Here is a 19,806-nt window from a genome sequence, read left to right on the forward strand (position 1 = left end):
TATTATTTTTTAAGTTTATGTATGACTGAAGTTTCTTTCAACCTCACTGAATTTTGTCCTTCAGCAACCTGGAAATCCTTCAATTGTCCTTGAATTTTGTGTTGGATGGTTTGTGTGAACCTTATTTCTGTCTGTTCGTGTCATCTTGGCTCGTGTGGTAAATGACCTCCTCGATCGATCTCCTGCTAACTGATCTTGTAGTATCATGGTTGTCGTATATTGATACCACACGTAACGAACATGTAGCAGTGAAGGCAGTACATTATCGGATATTGTAAAAGAAAGTAGCAAAATGGCAACTGGTTTATACAATGCTGTTGCACCTATGTAGTGTATTTTTTTAATATAATTTATTTCTTGGCTAGCAGCAGTTTTCATTGCATCATTGAAAGGTTATTTTCCTCATCTTCCTGTCTTGCTGCGAATAAATTTCAGCATGAGTGCTGTTTTCCCTGTACTTGTCTTTTCCTCTAGCGAGAACAGCTTTGAGTGACGCAAATCTTGACCATCTATTGAAGTGATTTAATAGCATTAGTTGTCTAAAGCTCCTCATTCTTCATTCTTGGTTTCTCTTGCCAGTGCATTTGTCACAGCAGTTGTTCTATTGTTCACCCTGCAAATTGGGATCTCAATTTGTGTGAACCTGATTCATATAACTGATATGGGCTTCTATGGTTATACCAGGCATGAACAACACATTTCATATTTGGCAAGAATGTCAAAATAAACGCTTTACACACGTTACAGTACATCTGAACTACTTGGAGACAGTATACAATCGTACTGTGTGTACACATAATGGCTTATAAGAATGCACAAGCAAGTCATTTGATTGCAGGCTATGAAAGGCATGTACAATGAGCTCTACGCAAGAACAGTCTGAGGTAGACAATATGTAGTAAATACTGCATTACAAAGTTCTTGCACAATGTGTGGCCGAGTGGTGTTATGAACTCATGGTTCTTTATTTGGCAATGACCACCTGGAGAGTCCGACTTTCACTGCAATGCGTGAATGGGCACTTCCATGTAATCTAGACAGTTTCCTTTAGCATCGTTAGAACACCTTTAGTACAGCAAGATGTGTCCTTTAGGACGAGAGGTCATGGAGATCAGAGTCTTGTTTAACCTGCATCGACACAGGCGATCTTTGGCTTATACGAGCACATTTTCCGTTTGTGTGCGTTGATTTCATTTGTTACCTGTTGTAGCAATGTTTCCCTTTATTCTTGCAGGCTGGTATTCTGCCCGTTGGGTGTGCGATTGGGCCTGCGGCAGCGAGTTCGCAAGGCCCCTGACAACCATGTGCTGGAGAAGGCATACCTCACTAATGGCAAAATGGGTACCAAGCAGGTGCAAGGGCTGGCTCGCCAGCTTGAGTGGACCGAGCGCCGTGTCCAGCGCTGGATTCGGCAGCGCGTTCTTCAGGAGAAGCCCTGCACCTTGGACAAGTTCACCGAGAGCACGTATGTCGACTGCTGGCTGCTTTCTTATTGCCTATCTGGACAGGATAGCTTCTGGTGGCTAGCACCAGAGAAGTTACAGCAAATTTGGAACTAGTAGGAGTCAGTATTAGCCACAAGCAGCAGTGCAACGAAGCTGCCTGCATACGGCTACTCGGTGGTTATGAGATGGGTACAGAATGCCTGTCAGCACTTCTATTTCCCTCTGGCCACAGCTGTTCAAAAGGCATCTAGATAGAAGCAAACTGTGATAACATGCAGGATGCTTTTGTTCTGTGCAATACTGCCATGGTTAAGTAATGCAATGTTTTCTCAAGTTAAGTGCATTCGTTAAACATTATTAGGCTTAAATGTCCAGATAGACAAACTGTGGAGTACCCCTTGTGACTCTCCACACATAAATACCACTGGTCGTAGTCAGTTGGGCAGAGCAGTGTGGTAGTGCTGGGGGAAAGCATGCCCTACAGAGGCACAATGCCCATATTATATAAGATGCAGTTTAATATATATGCACAATGCTTTCATATCTTTAAATCTTATTCTGTAAAGCGATAGTAAAGCTTATAAATTATTCACAATCATTTGTGCTTGATAAAATTGGGCGTGACTGTAAAACACTTGCCATTTCTATGCTGCTTGTTTCTATTGCAGGTGGAGGTTCACATTTTACTTCAGCATATTTTGCTATGGATTGTACACACTTTCAGATGTAAGTTGCATATACATTATTTCAAGCAAGTTAGTGCATTCTGATAGCCTAGCCATTAGCTTACTTTTGATTTGTGTTGCATAAGCATGGCATCAAATGAGGTAGTAGCAGGCACTTGCTATTACTACTCTGCTACCAGGCTAAGCATCTGAAGTGACAGTTATCCCAAAGTTCATGGCGGCAACCTGCCGTCTCTGACCTCTCCCACCCACGATACCCCTACTTATACTCTCATAAAGTTTGCCTCATCATTTGGGTGCTTACACAGTTTGTAAGAGACGACATATGTCGAGACAGCTTTACTGCTACAATGTTCAATTTATTTTTATTGCCCTCATAGTTACGGGGATCAGCTCTAGAAGTGGCATAGCATCCTTTCTTTGATTAAAAACTTGCCTATGGTAGTTCTAGGCAGCTATCTAGGCACAGTAATATAATTCTGGAATCAAAACTACTGACAACTTTTTTTAGTGCTTTTACTGTGACCGAGAAACATGTCGAGTTTGTCATCCTTTTTGTCTTTATTGGGAACAGAAACCATGGTTGTGGGACACGATGCACTGCTGGTACGACTATCCTCACCACGTGAGTAGCTTTTGAGATGATGTTAGAGTAGTCATGGGGCTTTATAGGTTTTAGCATTTGTCGAAGTTTCACCTGAAAAATAAAATACCTGTGCTTTTGCATCAAACTTGGGTTGGTGTTGTGGTCAAGGTAGCAAAAAAAAATATTTTCTGGATGCCCAAAAATGTTATTTGGTGATTGTTTGCCAATCAGCTTCACAGCCCAGGTGAAAAGTTACTAAGACAACATGGCAGTTTATATTTGAGTACTTAATAGCTTTCAGTTTTCATTGTTAAGCTGTGAACGAAAGGCTTCAGAAAGATTCTTAACGGAAGTATATTGGTTATGAATTGAAGAAGTTGCTTTAGGTTGTACAGTAAAACCTTGTTAATTCAGCCCTCGTTAATTTGTAAAATCGCATAATTCATGCTCATCTTCTGGTTCCAACTGGACTATGCATTTTTTAATATTATCAGACTTTCGCTTATTTGAACGTATCTTGTGGTTCATTGGTCAACTTGGATAACCCTCAGAGTGCCTTGAGCACGGAGCGACGCAAGAAAGCAAAAGCGACATTAGCGTCCAACCGAAACAAAGATGGTGGCACCTGCATCACCATAGTCATCAGTGGGAACTGTACGGGTATGGCAGGAATGATGGAACACTTGTTCCTAGTTGTGCCTCTATAGCCTTTACGTATTGCATTTACCACTGCGCGTGACACCGCATTGGCTGTATGCCTTCAGCACTATCTGTGATTGGATTGATAGCTGATACAGTTTTGTCCACAGCGTTTGCTGCAAACAGTAGTTTCGTTTTGACTCTGTGTGCACGTTGGTTGCGTGCCTTCAGATCTGCGTGGTTGCTTCATTGCGATGCTCTTGCGGACTAGCTCACTGGCAAAAAAATAATCAGGATTTGCATGCAATAATGAAAAGCATGTGTCTGACGAACACGTGCATCTTGCACTGTGGCCACGCTGCTTAGAAAAACGGGGAGCCACTGTTATTTTGTTATATCCATGATTTCATTGTAACTTGAAAAAATGTCTGCCCTCACAACTGATGTTGGTCTTCGGGTAAGCAGAGATGTGTTCTTAGTAACGGCTGGCCAAGTCAGTGCAAGAAGCTGCTGCACACAACTGTTAAGGACCATCTAAGATTTTCTGCCGTGTCTTTATGGCAAGGTGATCGCGTTCTCTAATGCAGCCTTCGATGCCTTCCGCCAGAGGATATAGGCGACGACAGCTGCCTAAGAGGAAGAGAAGGTGTGGAATATTGGTTCCTGTAACCAGTGGTGCAGCCAGGAATTATTTAGGTGGGGTACAACGAAATTTCGGATGGGGGAGGGGGAGGGAATGTGCCTTGGTCGCATTAGTTGCACTGCTGCAGCTCTGAATCTGATGAACGTGCAATAGCTTAGTGGTGTGGACCATTAGGGCATCCGAAGACAATACATGGACACATTTTTCTGCTGCTTGCAGTCAATATGAGCTTCATGAGCCAGCAAAACCAGCGCTACAGGATATTGAAATGTGAGACTGTGGGCCAGGGAAGGGCACATGCTTAGGATAAGTGTACATACAAGCTAAAGCTGTTGTAATTGATGAACTGTTATGCCACTAAATGTTGGCTTATGGAGCAACATACGGTAGACTGTTTGGGTAAGAAAGTGCATACTAAAGCATATTTTACTCAATTTGATGATAATCATACCTGTGCTCAGTTCCAAGTGTTGCCTGCTGTGGGTATTCCAAACTTGTTAGTGAGATGACAAATTTGCCAAAAATTACGCATACACATGGCTGGTCAAAGTGTGAGCTTATTGTGTTGCAGACAGGTGGGCTAGCTTGTGAGTGCTCTTAGAAATTAATGTGGATGTGGCTGTTCGGAAATGCTTTTGTATCAGCTATTACGGTGCATCTTGTTCAGAGCATCTTTTTTTCCCCTGCCATGCCGCAGTCTGTCACCAATGACCTCTGGTGGTACTACATGATCGAGCTGGGGTTCTACGTGTCACTGACCATGTCACAATTTATAGACACCAAACGCAAGGTTAGTGCTGTTCTTTTCCCCCTTTTTATTTTTTTTTTCATTCACCGTGCCTTTAAGACCTTATTTATGCAATTACAATGCTGTTTTTCTGGAGCATCATGACAGTTGAATGAAGCAAGGTATTGCGAGGTAGGCACATACAGGGCATCAGAGATATTTGCAATTTTGTCAAGTTCCTCGGAATGAAAATTTCTTAAAATTTCCAATCCTTAGTAAAGGCATTTATTATGCATACAAAAGTTTATTTAAACATATTGATAACTCTTGTAGTTGTAAGTTTTAATATCTCCACCTTCTAGTACTTTTTCCAAGAAACAGTTAAAAGATAACCTGCAATTAGTGCAGTGTAATTGTTTTGACATTGTAATTTGCTTCAAAATAAAATTTTCACCCTTGACATACCCATATAAGTGCAATTTGGAAAGGATTATTTTGCTTTATTTTTAAGAATTTACTTAAGGTAGCATAATTGTTTCGGTTCAGTAGCGCTAGAGAAATTGTAACAATTGGGCAAAATCTCACTGAAGATTTTGCTAGTTGCTGAGATAATGTTCCTCTTGTCAGCAGAAACAGTGTCTTCAAGAAATCACGTTTAATATTCGTTTGTGAACCATCAAGCCCAAAATTCATCAGGGATATAATATCCTGCATCCTTTAGCAGGCATTCCTTTATAAAATTCTTCCTGGCAATTACTCTAGCTTTTGTCTTGAGATTGAGGAGCAGTGGGAAGCTGCCTTGCACAGCTCAAATGAAGGAGGCCTACTCTAAGTAGTTCCTCCCCCTCGCCCTCTATCCTGTTGCCCTCGTCCGTTTTATGAGGGATAAATAGTTTTTTTTGGCATCATCATCATCATCTTGGGATTGCTATTGAGTAATTGGGCCACACACCAGTGATCTTTATGGGGCTCGGGAACATGGCTTGACCACATTGTTGACACAATTTAGTATACTGGTGTCCATAGAATCTGCTTTCTCAATTTGGATAAGAAGTGAGGCATTCCTGTTTTCTTATTGTTGCTTGCGAACACAACTCCGCAGTAATACTTCTAAAGAATTTTGACTGCTATAAACAACATCGCCAACACACAAACAGGTGCACTGCCAACAATGCCATTTTCTATGAACGTTTCAAACTCTTAAAAGGTAAAATCTCTTATAAAGGCACAACTCACAATGGACACGCCGGCCGTAGACTCTCACCTCCTACATCTTTGGGATGCCAGAAGAGGACTACTGAGGCGGTGGAAAAAGATGAAACTTAACCGCAAACTGCAGAAACGGATTGCTCACATAACAAAGAAAGCAGAAGAATACGGAGATCAACTGAGCAGTCAGAACTGGCATAAGCTGTGCGACCAACTTCAAGGCACACTCAGCACGAAGAAGACCTGGCATATACTGCGAGCACTTCTAGCTACCACCAAAAACAAGACCCAGCAAAGACATGACCTCAAGAAAATCATTAACTCTCATCCAGGAACTGAGAAACAAATTCTGGAAGAAATCAAGCGTAAACTTGTCGGAGACAATGCCCCCAAGGTTACCGATCCCCGACCGTACAAAGGCGAACCAAATCCCACCCTCGACAGCCCTTTCACGCTTCCTGAACTCCATGCCGCCCTTGCCAAATTGACCCGTAACACATCGCCAGGAAATGACAAGGTGACCAACAAGATCCTACGAAACCTCCCAGACAAGGCCCTAAATGGGCTCCTCGACTACATGAATAACTGCTGGGAAAATGGCAAGCTCCCGGCAGAATGGAAGCACGCAGAAGTCATTATGATCCCGAAACACAACAAGCCACTACAAATCAGCAACCTACGGCCCATATCCCTTACTTCCTGCGCTGGAAAGCTTCTCGAACACATGGTTCACGACCGCCTCACCACATACCTCGAAGACTCAGGTCGCATGCCTGACACAATGTTTGGCTTCCGACAGCACCTCTCAGCACAAGATGTACTACTACAGCTCAAGGAAGACCTCTTGGACTACCTAGAACGCCACAAAAAGTTCTCTATTTTAACAATAGATGTTAAAGGAGCCTTCGATAATGTGAAGCATGAAGCAATCCTCCAAAATCTCCAAGACACAAACTGCGGAATCCGGACCTACCAATACGTACACGACTTTCGCAAAGATCGCACTGCTACGGTGGGTATCGGCAACATCCGAAGCGACAAGTTCGAAATGCCCAACAAAGGAACTCCACAAGGGTCAGTCATTTCACCTTTGCTGTTCAATCTCGCCATGATTAAGCTCCCACAACAACTCGAAGGAATCGAAGATTTAAGCCATGCAATATACGCCGACGATATAACGTTATGGACAAAAGCGTCCACAACCGGCCAACAGCAAACTACCCTCCAAGAGGCAATCGATCAGATAGAACAGTACCTCTCAAGATGCGGGCTCCAGTGCGCCCCCGAAAAATCAGAGCTACTTATACTCAAGGCAAGGACCCGGGGAAGACCACCAGCCTACGTCGCTCCAGATCCCAACGTCAGGCTCAATGGAATCGATGTCCCTCAAGTTGGCTCACTGCGCGTCCTTGGCCTCGCAATACATAAAGACGGTTCTGGTGCAGCTACACTTCCGAAGCTTCAGAGGACCCTAACACAAGTAACCCATCTCATTCGGCGTATAACCACCCAAAGAAGAGGACTTAAAGAGCAAGAAACCGTCCAATTAATCCAAGCACTCCTTATAAGCCGGATCACATATGGCACCCCGTATCTACTCCTCAAGAAAGCTGAAATTGAAAAACTCAACATCATCATCAGAAAAGCAATCAAGAGCGCACTAGGACTACCCAGTACGACCTCAACCACGACACTCCTAAAACTTGGCCTTCATAATACCTGGGAAGAAATGAGTGAAGCGCACAGAGCCAGCCAGTTGGAACGCCTTAAGCTGACTCAAACAGGCAGAGCAGTACTTCGCAAACTCGCATACAGCGAAAACTTCATAGCAGACTCAGATGCGAAAGCCCGATTGCCGCCACTTCTTCGTGACTCTATCTCAGTCGCTCCAATACCTCGCAACATGCATGCAACATACCACAAAGACAGAAGACAAGCAAGAGTCAGAGCGCTGAGCAAGAAATACTCAAAGGACCCCAACACGAGATATACAGATGCGGCAAAATACCCAGCTAGAAGAGCATACGCAATTACCGTGACCAACAACCAAGGGAAGGAGCTAATCGCTGCCACCATACCGGCCAGAAATCCAGAAACGGCGGAGGAAGTGGCCATCGTCCTCGGCATCGCCACATGCAAAGACACAGCAATCATCTTGAGCGATTCGCAAACGGCATGTAGAAACCTACGAAAAGGCCGAATTTCTGCCGCAGCAGTGAAGATTCTGAAAGAAATAACAAGACGTCAAAAACTACCCGAAACCTACGTCGTATGGACCCCAGGCCACGAACACCTGGCAGGAAACGAAGCAGCACACGCTGTCGCCCGAGAGCATACCAGCCGGGATTTCCTGCCACATGGTCTCCGGAAAGCGACGAGGGTGGAGGACATTCCCATCAATTACGCCGTAATATTGCAACATTACCGACTGGAAAGAAGACAATATCCTCTACCACATCCAAAATTAAGCAAGGAAGAAGCCACCGCCCTCCGCAGACTACAAACGAATACTTATGTCCATGGAATTATCATGCACTGAATGCACCCCACCGAATTCTCATACCTATGCCGATATTGTGAGGTACCAGACACCCTACAACACATGGTGCTGGTGTGCCCACATCGCGAGAACAACACTCAAGATGATGCCCCTGAACCGCTACAAGACATCGAAGAAACGTGGGAGGCAATGTTAAAGGCACAGAGCCTGGAAGATCAGCGAAGTCTGGTGGACCGGGCCCGGGCTGCGGCATTAGCCAACGGCTTTCTGGACTAAGAGAGCCGCCCACCTAGGGCGAAGAAAGAACACTTTCTCGCTGTTTCACACAATAAACGTTCATTCCTCCTCCTCCTCCTCCTTAAGGAATTGTGTCAAATTGATATGGAGCCAAGCCAACTTTTATAGGGGAGGGGAGGAGGCAACTTTGGCGGCACATTTGTAGCATTTCTAGTGCTCAATCCGGCTTGAAATCGGGATGTTATATGCTCTGAACATGGAATATCCCTTGGTAGCAAAAACATTTTTTTAAAGGTAATTATAATTTCTTGAGTTTCTCGCAGAGAACAGTAGTGAATGAAGTGGTGCATGAGCACCTTCTGGATGTATAGTTAGTTGCCCAGTACAGATGACATTGTGGACCTGTAAAAATTAGCATGCTGGAATGTCAGACCAGCCATGGACAGCTCTTGCTCGGAGCTTTCCCTTCTCCTTGATTTAGCTCCCTTATTTGTTTTCTATTGTTGGAACATACCTGTGTTGGCTTGAGGATGCACTTCTGCTAGTAACTTCTGCAAGTAACTTCTGCTACCGTATATGACTGCCAGTGTAGCCAGGCACAGCATCGGTTCCTTTGTCAGCAAGTATTCAGGCGTGCGAGCCGTAGAACTTGGCACTGAAAGCAGGCATAATCTTAACGTGCTTTTTTTTTTTTTTTTGCTTTTGCTTATACAGTTTGAGAGAGCTTGCAAACAAGTATTTTCTTACATGAACCCTCATTTGCTGTTGTGTTTCTATGTATGTGGGCAGCCAGTGTAAGAGGGCGGGGCATTTCTCTTGTGCAGGACTTCTGGCAGATGTTTGTCCACCACATCCTCACCATAGTACTCTTGTCACTGTCATGGGCCTGCAACCTGCACCGCATAGGCAGTCTGGTGCTCATTGTGCACGACTTTGCTGACGTGCCGCTTGAGGTGAGAACACGCCATGAGCTCGCTCCAGATGGGTAGTGCCCTGTCAAGGCTGCTGCTGTCGGCTTTCCTGTCAGGGCTATATCTGTGCCTCTGTCAGGGCGTTGTTCAACATCTTGCTGTGGCCATGTTTCTTTTACCCTGCCCATTGGCAACAGAATGGCCAGTTACTATCAGTGCGAAATTTTTTTCAACCTGAAGAGAACATTAATGACTATATATAAATGTAAGCAATCGCATATGGTAAAGAACTTTTGACAAAAGAATTTATTTCAGTGCTATGAAAGAACATTTTCACTACATAAGTTGATGTGGAAGAAAGGATGTTACTTTGTGGCACCAATATTCCATAAAACTTGCAGCTGTTCAATAACAATGGCATCACCCGGTGATGTGCCGGTGGCTAGCACAGCCAGATATTTTCTCGTATGTGTAGCCATTGTTTATGTTTAGTGCTCTATTATTTTTTCTCGGTGTGTTATGATGCCTTGCCTATTTTCACTCTTAACCAGAAAACCTGCCAACGTATTTAGAGGGACACTAAAGGCAAATATGAAGCTAAAGTGATAGATTAGTGCTTCGGAAGCTCTAAGGCATCAATATCATCGTGAACAGAACCTTAGGAATCGAGAAATTGAGGAAAATCCAGGACATGATTAGACTCCCCGAGGACATTGAAGTAGTACTTGCCCAATGACGAAGGCACTCCTCGCATAAATTCTTTCACTAGTACTCAACCACTCGTTATAAAAACATCATTGTATTGCATTATAAGACGAAAGACAATGCTACTTGTCCAGTTTTATTTCATCTTTAGTAAAGAGAACCGATTGATGTTACCCTTGACAACGAAGCGGGCGTTCAAAAGGTTTCGTTTTCGCTCAACTCTGCACTGCTCACGCTTTCGTGTTTCAATAGTTTTGTTATCACGTAGTGCTGCGCTGCCTTTGCTGACTCGCAAAACTCGCACAAACTACAAGTAGCAGAGAATTCCACTTCCATGTGATGTCGCGGGATGCCCGAACGGTCTACACCACTTGACCAAGGGCAGCTGCAGCGAAAAATCCATCACTCTGTCGTGGCTCGGTTTCTCCATAGCCGGATGCTTGCGTTTTGTGCAAAACACTGCACCGCTGTCTGTTGGGCGCCGCTTTTCTCAATGATGGCTGCCAAAGTCAGTGATGGCGTAGGCTACATCACCGCTCCCCAGTTGAGTGATGGGAGATCTGAACTGCAATAAGAGATATTCGGACCCTTCATAAGCGATTTTCTTGTGAACCAAGTATTTTGTTGGCACAGAACAAGCATTGCCAGGTTTCTGGAATGGTATTTAAACAGTCCACATCGACTTAGTATTTGTCTTTAGTGTCCTTCTAATTAGGGCAAAGATGATTAAAACACTGCTAATTAATATACATTTAATTAAGGCACTCGAACCCACTCCGTTTGGTGGGAGTCAAACCCATGACTTTTGGTGTTGATTCGGATGAAGTTGGGAAGTCCTGGCCAACTATTTCTTCTACGGTAGGTGTCTCTCAACATCGAGGTTTTCTTTTTCTCATCAGTTTCATGCTTACACTTGAAGCAGTTCACTGGCCTGTTTAGGTATTTGGCACATTGGTACATTAAGAGTTGCCAAAGTTTTTCCAAATGCATCATGAATAAAGATTATCCACTTTATCTCTACATGAGAAATAAGTTGCTTGCCTATGTACTACACTTCATTTTCTTCGAGCATGCAGGATGCTATGCGCCTCAGCATTCAGTTGATACACCTGGTGTTTCAGTGATTACTATTTTTGTAAACTCGTTATCCACACAGAAAAACATCAAAAATAGTTTACCGTAGTTCGCAATATCCTTGCACTTTTTTTTTTTCTAGAAATCGATGCGAAGTTGAGGGTGCGATAGTTACGCTGGAAAAATTTACCGCAAGAATGTACAAAGTGCTAAAAAAGAAAGCTGCTGCAAATCAGGGTTCTCACACCAGCCACTACAAGCCCACGGGAGGTGCTTCCGAACAGGAATGACCTTAGCAATAAGACCACAGGTTCAACACAAAGGAAGATTTAAGCAGACACTAAACTAAGCAAATAAAGCGTCTCTTGCCCGGCGTACTCAGAGTCTGAGTCAAGAGTGCCATTGCAGGTAGCGGATTCATCGGCAGCTTCAACATTGTCTGCATCGCCACTGTCTTGCACCAGGTCATCTTCGGTTCCTTCCAAAGCATTTGAAATCCCAGTCTTTTTAAAGCTGGGGAAATCGTTGCTCGTGCATCCGATATCCATGTGCAAAGGAGCTTCACTGACGGCTTCTTGATCTGGCCTGCGGGGGTCATGACGTGTCCACCTTCGGCCATCCATTCTGCATGCAGCTTCCAAACATTATCCTTGAACAACTTGTTCTAGGATACATCCAGAGGTTGCTGCATCAATGTGAGACTGCCGGCGATAACGGCTAGATCAGTCTGCAGCTGCTTTAGTTTCGCCCGAACGCAGTCAACAAGTTGACCGCAGAAGCTGTTGAGGACGAGCAGCGATGGGTAAAGTAGTGCCCCTGGGCGGCATATCCCAAACAATTCTGACCCAGTCATCCACCCCCCCCTTTCTTATTTTTTTTATGCCCAAATGTGAACGCCAGTGCCTCAGTGTCTATGGATTTCCGCTGGGGTGCACAATGCTATGTGCGCTCCAGCTATGTGCACCCCAGCTATGGGTTTCATTCCCAGCTGCTGTCACCATATATTGATAGGGGCAAAATGCATAAATACTCCTGTGCTTGAATTTAGCTGCACATCAAAGAACCCCAGCTGATCAGAATTAACCAGGAGACCTCTACTACGGTGTCCATCATAACCCACTGTCCAGTTACTGGACCCCACAGTTAAATTTTTTTTTTTTTCATCCACTTTTGGCAAATGCTTGAAGTGAGGGCATTATGTGTGATTGTGACGTTATGATCAGACCTGAGAGCATGGGCTGGACTGACGCTCGAAAAGCAGCGTTCAGGTCTGCAGGTAGTCCATCGCAACTACCGTGCACGTCTACCAAGCTCATGCATTGACAGAGCAGGACAAGACTCTACACAACAAAAAATACTTTGTAAGGGACAATGGACGCAGGCCTGTGTCGTTGCCAAATCCTGTGTCGGCCTGTGTCGTTGCCAATATATTTGTCCCTCACTGGTCTCTCGCCATGAACAGGCAATGTGCATACAGACGTAAGGCAGCTTAGAGGTGCAACTAAATAGAATTAAATGTGCTTTAAACACATTGACCACAATGGCCTTCGACAACAAACCACACTGCACCTTGCGTCACGGTGTGTTAAATTTCCTGCATGATATTAAAAACAAGTCTGTGCGCGTCACACAAGGGTATAAAGAAGTTATTTTTCACTTGAATAAGTTAGCGGGTGTGCCTGAAAGACATGGTTTTTTAAACTGGATTCTCCTTAATTCTGAATCGTCGTGAACTGTTTCAGACTAGTTCGAACTGTTATATTATTGCTCCAGAGCAGAACCTTAACTGAGATGGAAAATATGCAGCAGTCTGAACCCAAACCGAAATACTTTTCGATTCGGCACCCAGAGCTGAACACCCTCTGTCACTTCCTCTCATGCAGGCAGCTAAAATGGCCAAGTACGTAAAACGTCAGCGCCTTGCAGATGCTGCCTTCGCTGTGTTCACCATCTGCTGGTTGGTGTCCAGGCTGGGGCTCTACCCATACAGGTGAGCGCGCATGTGGCACACCCCCGTTGTTCTTTGTAATGAATTGGTACTGATGAAATTGGGAAATTCGCAGGTGCTAGTTGGAATCAATATGCGCAGGACAGGGGTAATTGGAAATTGCAGGGAGAGGCCTTCATCCTGCATTGCACATGAGATAGGCTGATGATGATGACGATGACCATATATTTCTGTGTGTAACTCGCACCCCCAATTACAACAGGCTGGAAAGAAAAGAAAAAGAAGGATCCACACGTATAACCCGCAAAAGTAACTGCGTGGAACAATGCTAAAATCCTTACAAAAAGTCTCCATTTCTACGACTTCGTGCACATCATATCTCCCGTTGTATATGCAATAGGAGACTCGCTGGTGTATATTAATGCATATAAGTGGAATCCAAGTGTTAGACCATTCCCCTCCCCCATTCCAGTCTCCAAAACTCTGACACCCAGAAACAGAGAAGGTGGATGACACACCTTCTAGCGTATGAGTAATGGCAAACTTGTTGTGTCAGAAGTCAGTCTCTGCCTGCTGGCTACAAAATACTGGATCTCATCAGCTCTGTAGCTCCTGGTGACAATGCAACTGGCTCCAGCAGAATGGAAACACAGCACTTCACAAAAGCCTTGTGAATTATGCCTAGCGGTTGCCCGCAATTCACACATCCCATACTTCCGAGGCACCAAAACTTCTCTTTACTGTGAGGTCCATTTCTGCTTCGAAGAAAACTACTGCCTTCTGTTTGAGTGATGTTTATGGAGCATCTTTTGCTAGGCGCACTTGATGCAGGTGCATGAAGTGCACCTTATTAGCACACAGCATACCTTGCGAGCTGTTGATTGCATAGGCAGAATGGTGGCTACGTCTGTGCTGGAGCTTAGAGTGTAGTCAAACTCGAAGCCTGTTTCCAAGCCATGAGAAAGTAAATGTCCACATAGTCCAACCCAGCGTATCGGTTTAACCCACCACCTGTACCCCCGGATTCAGGGTATTCATTTTTTAGAAAAGTCGCTGGGAGGAACATAGACTTTGCACGTACAATACCGTATTTACTCGCATAATGATCGCACTTTTTAGTCAGAAAAATTGACGCCAATTCAGGGGTGCGATCATTACGCGGGTTAAATTTCCCGAGAAAAAAAAAATTTTTTTTTCGTCCCGCGTTTGCTGCGGGATGCGGGTGCGGGACACCAAAACAAAAATGGCGGCTGGCGGAGCAAGCCGAACGCGCCGAACGCGATTTTTTCTTTTTCTTCTCGTGAGTACATTATGTGCATTGAAACAGTTTCTTCCGTATCAGTGATGAATAATATCGTTCATATCGTTAATATCGGCAAGTTTGCGGCAATAACATAGCCATGTCCACTTTGAGGGGTCAGAAACGCATGGTCGGCGTGGTGCGGAAACTGCGACATCTGTCTTCACTACTATCCTAAAACGGCACGTTTCCGCTAAGGGTGGGCGAATATCTTAGCTGTGTTACAAGCGTCGGCGTATGAATAAGGTACACTTTTAACGTATCAGTGTAAACGTGGCTGCTATCATTGCCGCGCGCGATTTGTTGCGTGCTCACGAGTGCAGATGAAAAGAATCGAAAGGCGCCTTTCTTGTTTTTGTTGACCACAACCATTATAAAGCCTACTCATAATAAAGGCAAGTTTGGTCGTACCTCTTTTTGTCATGGAAGTGCGGAAAGTGATGAAAGTAATGATATGAGGCATCTACTTAAGAATGTTTGGTGCGTGCAGATCGCTTGGCTTGTCTTGAAAAGAGTTGTTCGCGTAGCATTCGACAGATGGTAAGCGCGATCATTATTAGCTAGACTTGGCACGCGACATATCGCCGCGGCAAGTTCGGGGTGCGATCATTACACGGGAAATAAAAAAAATCTAATTTTGACGACAAAATTCAGGAGTGCGATCATTACGCGAGTGCGATCATTATGCGAGTAAATACGGTAGATGTCCAGAGTTAGTTGCAGTCATGTACTTAGTAACATGTTTTTATTTTGCAAAGGCTATTCATTGCTGTGCAAGAAATTCCAGGCGTATTGCCCTAAATAAGCTAGGCAGACTTTTTTGTCTGCTACCTTAAAAAAAGAATGGACTGATGGAAAAATGGACAACTCTGATGTGTTACTGGTTATAGCTGTGTCTTGCATGCTCTCAGCACTGTATGCTATGCCCCAAGGCTCCAGACACTTCATAAGTGTTGTCATTACTATAGAAATTTCAACGGCAGAATTAGTGGCTTTTGGACCTTCTAGAGATAAATTTTTTTATTTAGTGAACAACGGCATTTTTTTTATCGACAGGTTGAGCAATTTGGCTGCATTTTAGCACCTTAGAGAACTGCTTTCTAGATCACACTTCATTGCTCAGAAGCTGCAAGTAGGGGGTCGAAACTCACTGTACGGCAAATATGCTCTGTGATCAAGCTGAAGCATCTGCACGGTGCACTTGTGTCACAAAAGCCATGTGCTAAGGTTAATTGCTCAGAGAGAAACAGGCTTCACATTGTGGGTACGAAATGTAGCTTCTTTTTATTGTTGTTGTTTAGGAAACCAATGTGAATGGGTCTCCAGGCTGTGGTTCCTGCAGGTTCACTAATTATGTTTGATTGGTGGCTGATAGCAAGCATAGCATTTAATTAAATTAGCATTTGTAATAAGATTTATTTACCTTCGTTATTTATTATTATCTATTGTTATTAGTTAATCATATGTATTACCCATGTTATTTTAACCTACACTGTATTTATAGCCTTGCAGTCTGAAAGCAAACACAAAATTTTTTCTGTCGTGATTTGGTTTGTAAACCAGTTTGTAAAGCTAGTGCCCTCTGCAGCATGCTGGTAAATGTACATTTTATTTCTTACCTGCACAGACACTGGATGTGCATAAAATGTATGAATAGATGTGTTCGTGCCATCCTTGCTTATTTTATGTGTTCCTGCATTAGTTTAAAGGCAAACACATTTAGCAATACCTCCACATCACGCGTGCATTGCAACGTCAATTGTACCTTGATGGTGGCTGTTCCCATGTCCACATTCCCCGATATTGATAAAATCAGGACTGGGTGAGGTGGGTTTCACCCCCTGGTGGGTTTCACCCCCTCACCCAGTCCCGGGCATTGTGGTGATGAAAACGAAAAGAAATATATTTACATAATTTCTATATATTTCTGTAGAGTTCCGGGCAATTCTGGTTGACATGAGGGCCAAGAAAGCCGTAATCTCCCGAGTATATAGTCAAAATAATCGGCGGTGAGGCCCATTGTCCAGGAAAGTGCAGAGGTCTCCACCAAAAGGGTTGTTTGTGCCCCTCGTGGTTTCACACTGGTTGGAGTTGGCTGTGAGTGCACCCGTGCCTGAGTGTTCGCCGCAGACTTTTGGTCCTCTTGGCGATGTCGATGGCCTTCACGTCTTTGTTACTTTCCCTGTTGCCCGGGCCAACTCGGAGAGGGGAGCAATTAGTTTGTCAACAGCAGGCGAGCTGGAACGTTGAACAGACTTGCGACGCTGGATTTCAGGCCGATCGTAAGAGTATTTGCGTAGATGTAACCCAGGAAGTGCCAGCCAGCGTCACCCATGGCCATGGCAGCGAATGTGGAACATCCTTCTGACCGATGGAGTCGCAATGTGATGGCACTTAGTTTGTTACGTCGAGAAGTTTGTTTTGCATTGAGTAGAGAAATACCAAGAAAACCTGCTCATGTTGCTGCTGAGAATTTGTGTGTGTGAAATGTGTGTGCCACCTTTTGCAAACACATGTAGAGAATGTGATGCACTATGTGTGGCTTTTGCAGGGTCATCTACTACACTATGTTTGAGGCGGTGAAGGTGATTGAGATGTTTGCTGCCTACTACATCTTCAACTCACTGCTGGTCGCCCTGCAGTTCCTGCACATAGTCTGGACTTGGATGATTGCTCGAATGGCGCTGCAGGCCATTACAAGCAATGGGGTGAGTTCCATGCCTGTATGAACAAGCTGCTCTTAAAATGAGGCGACACAGCTAGGAGATTTGTGCTTGCTACTTGTACTGCGCAGTTTGTTGTCTGCTTTGATATCAGATAGATGATAAATTTGCGTATAGTTTCTTTTGCATCGTGGAGAAGTGAAAGACGTAGTTGCTTGATTGAAACGAGATGATATGGCACTTTTCATTGCAAAGGAAGCAAAATGGTATTGGTTAGTGCTGAGAGAGAGAGAGAGAGAAACAACTTTTGTAGGAGCCCTTAGTGACGGTTGGTGCGTGCTGGCACCAGCACACACACACTCGACATATAATGCTTGCAGAGATAGGACAAACCAGGGAGATAAGACCATTTGTAGTCTACATTCCCCATGGTTACCTTCCCACTGCAAGATTGGCACACTCAAAGAGGAATATTCAACATGCATGCTGATCTGGCAACACTCGCCACATCTGCCAGGTTCCCCGAGGCACAATTGCAAAGCTGCTGTACTTTGTGCTCGCCTAGTGCAGCACGGCACTCAAGAACGTGTGGCTGTTCAAGGCTCTAAAATGCGACAGTCGCCTTCATCATCCAGTGATCATTGAAGGGCGAACTTCATTGTGCCACCACGAATCAGTAAAGCCACACTCCCTCCCCTTTTGTATCAGTCCAGATGGTATTCTCATGAGGCATATTGCTTTGAAAAAATAGTTGCCAAATTTCTTTTCCCTGCATTGCACATTTCCAACCTGAGTAAGTACTCTAAAAAATTGTTTATACAATCTCAAATTTTTGACTGCAGCCTCTAAAGCAACCTTGCACTGCATTACAACACCCCTCCCCCAGATTCATTGCTGGTCCTCAAGCAAGTGCGTCTCCTGTGCATTGAAGCTCTGGTACTTGGCGCTGTTCGTAAAAGTTGATAAAGCCTCATGCGTGCAACTAATGAGCACTGTGGTTGTTTCATTTGTCTTCTATTCTCGCTTGAAGCATTTGAACTGAAAATTTTGCAAGTCAGGTCGCACATGCATGTGCATGTCAAGTTCAACTTAAGTTGACGGTCAGGAATTAATTTGTCCTGTGCATTGTTTTCTGCCATCCTCCAGTGCAAGTACAAACTTTTGATATGATAGGGTGTCACGTGTGTTCTCTCTCACTTGCGTTCTGTGCGCTGCTTAATTCTTGCACTGATTTTGTGCTTCAGGGAATGGTAAGTATTGAGGACTTTGCTGTTTACAGATGCTTCGGCTTCAAGCTTAGCGCTGCAAATACACTGTTAGGCACATTGTACATATCCCCGTATCTCAATACAAAAGCCAAAAATGAAAAAGAAAACACGGTACTTAAATTCCAAATGGAGGCACGGAAAATGAAGGCTCATGCGATTGGGACTGTTGCTTGCTCGTTTATTCAGACTATTTGCTTACATTGACAATCATTCTCGATGCTTTCGGCATAATTTCTTCTCTCTTAAACAGCTCCGAATTTCGAATCTGGTGCTCCACAATAGATTCTTTTTTTTTTTTTTTTTTTCGCATAACCTGCTTCGAATTGTGATTTTTCTGTTCCAATACTAAGATTTTTCATGCTCCAAAAATTGCTCCATATCCCATTTCAGCTGTTGCACCCCTGCATACGAACATTTAGATCTAAAAAACCGTAGCACGAAGGATTGAGACTCTTGCAGCGTGCAAAACCAAAATTGACACTGCAGGACGCACCTAGCCACTCCCCTCGAGGCGATATTACTGCTTACGTCACCGAGCAGTGGGCAGCCAGTGCTCTTCTAGAAGGTTTACTTTAATACGTACGAACTTAATGGGACTTGCTCCTCAAAACAGCTTATTTTTTAATTTGTACTAGAGGTATGAAAATACTGCCATTCAGCTTTTTATGCATATTTCAAATATGTCATTAGTCTTTGTGTAGCTGATATATTGTTTTAGTTATGCCCTACACAACAGCAAGATATAGTGATCTTTGGAGGCACTTTCTTGTGCATAAAATTTCTGCAGAAAGCATCTTGCTGTAGCTTATTTAGCTCATTGTAGACCACAACATGCTGATATCTATTTAAACAGCTTGTAAGATTACTGGAACTATGCAAAAACAATTGGGACACTTTACCTAATTTCTTTCACAATCCCATAGAATCTAACTTTGTACTTTCGCAGCTACTGCTGAGAGATATTTCAAATTCAACTATATATCAGGATTCTACATATCTTGGAAGAATCTGTACGCGAAATTTCATTAATACAAGACAACTGTAAGTGCGCAATGTTATTCTCGTCGGATTGTGAAGTGTGCTACTCTTCTTTTACATAGTTCCACTAATTGTACATGCTGTTCGGATAGATATTGGCACTTTGCAGTCTTCAAAGAGCTAAATTAGCTACAGCAAGTGCCTGCAAAAATCATATTTTGCTGTTGTGTAGGGCATAACTCAAGAAATATAGCAGCGAGACAAAAACTAATGACGCATTCGAAATC

At 43.9% G+C, this 19,806-nt stretch overlaps 1 protein-coding gene and 1 long non-coding RNA gene across 3 annotated transcripts in view; one reads left to right on the plus strand and one right to left on the minus strand.

Annotated features, from left to right (window-relative positions):
- Window positions 1-19,806, plus strand: part of LOC126541248 (ceramide synthase 6-like) — a 39,386-nt gene that overhangs the window by 8,606 nt on the left and 10,974 nt on the right. The window contains exons 2-8 of the mRNA XM_050187946.3: window positions 1,235-1,465; window positions 2,114-2,171; window positions 2,706-2,756; window positions 4,697-4,789; window positions 9,497-9,625; window positions 13,246-13,352; window positions 17,162-17,318. Coding sequence (XP_050043903.1) covers window positions 1,235-1,465; window positions 2,114-2,171; window positions 2,706-2,756; window positions 4,697-4,789; window positions 9,497-9,625; window positions 13,246-13,352; window positions 17,162-17,318 — 826 coding nt within the window. The remainder of the gene's footprint in view (window positions 1-1,234; window positions 1,466-2,113; window positions 2,172-2,705; window positions 2,757-4,696; window positions 4,790-9,496; window positions 9,626-13,245; window positions 13,353-17,161; window positions 17,319-19,806) is intronic.
- Window positions 2,742-19,806, minus strand: part of LOC140216137 (uncharacterized) — a 96,469-nt gene continuing 79,404 nt past the window's right edge. For both annotated transcript variants that reach the window (XR_011892814.1, XR_011892815.1), the window contains exon 3: window positions 2,742-2,828. This is a non-coding gene — a long non-coding RNA (uncharacterized lncRNA). The remainder of the gene's footprint in view (window positions 2,829-19,806) is intronic.

The sequence above is a fragment of the Dermacentor andersoni genome, chromosome 2 (genome assembly GCF_023375885.2).
Source record: "Dermacentor andersoni chromosome 2, qqDerAnde1_hic_scaffold, whole genome shotgun sequence".
Lineage (NCBI taxonomy): Eukaryota > Metazoa > Arthropoda > Arachnida > Ixodida > Ixodidae > Dermacentor > Dermacentor andersoni.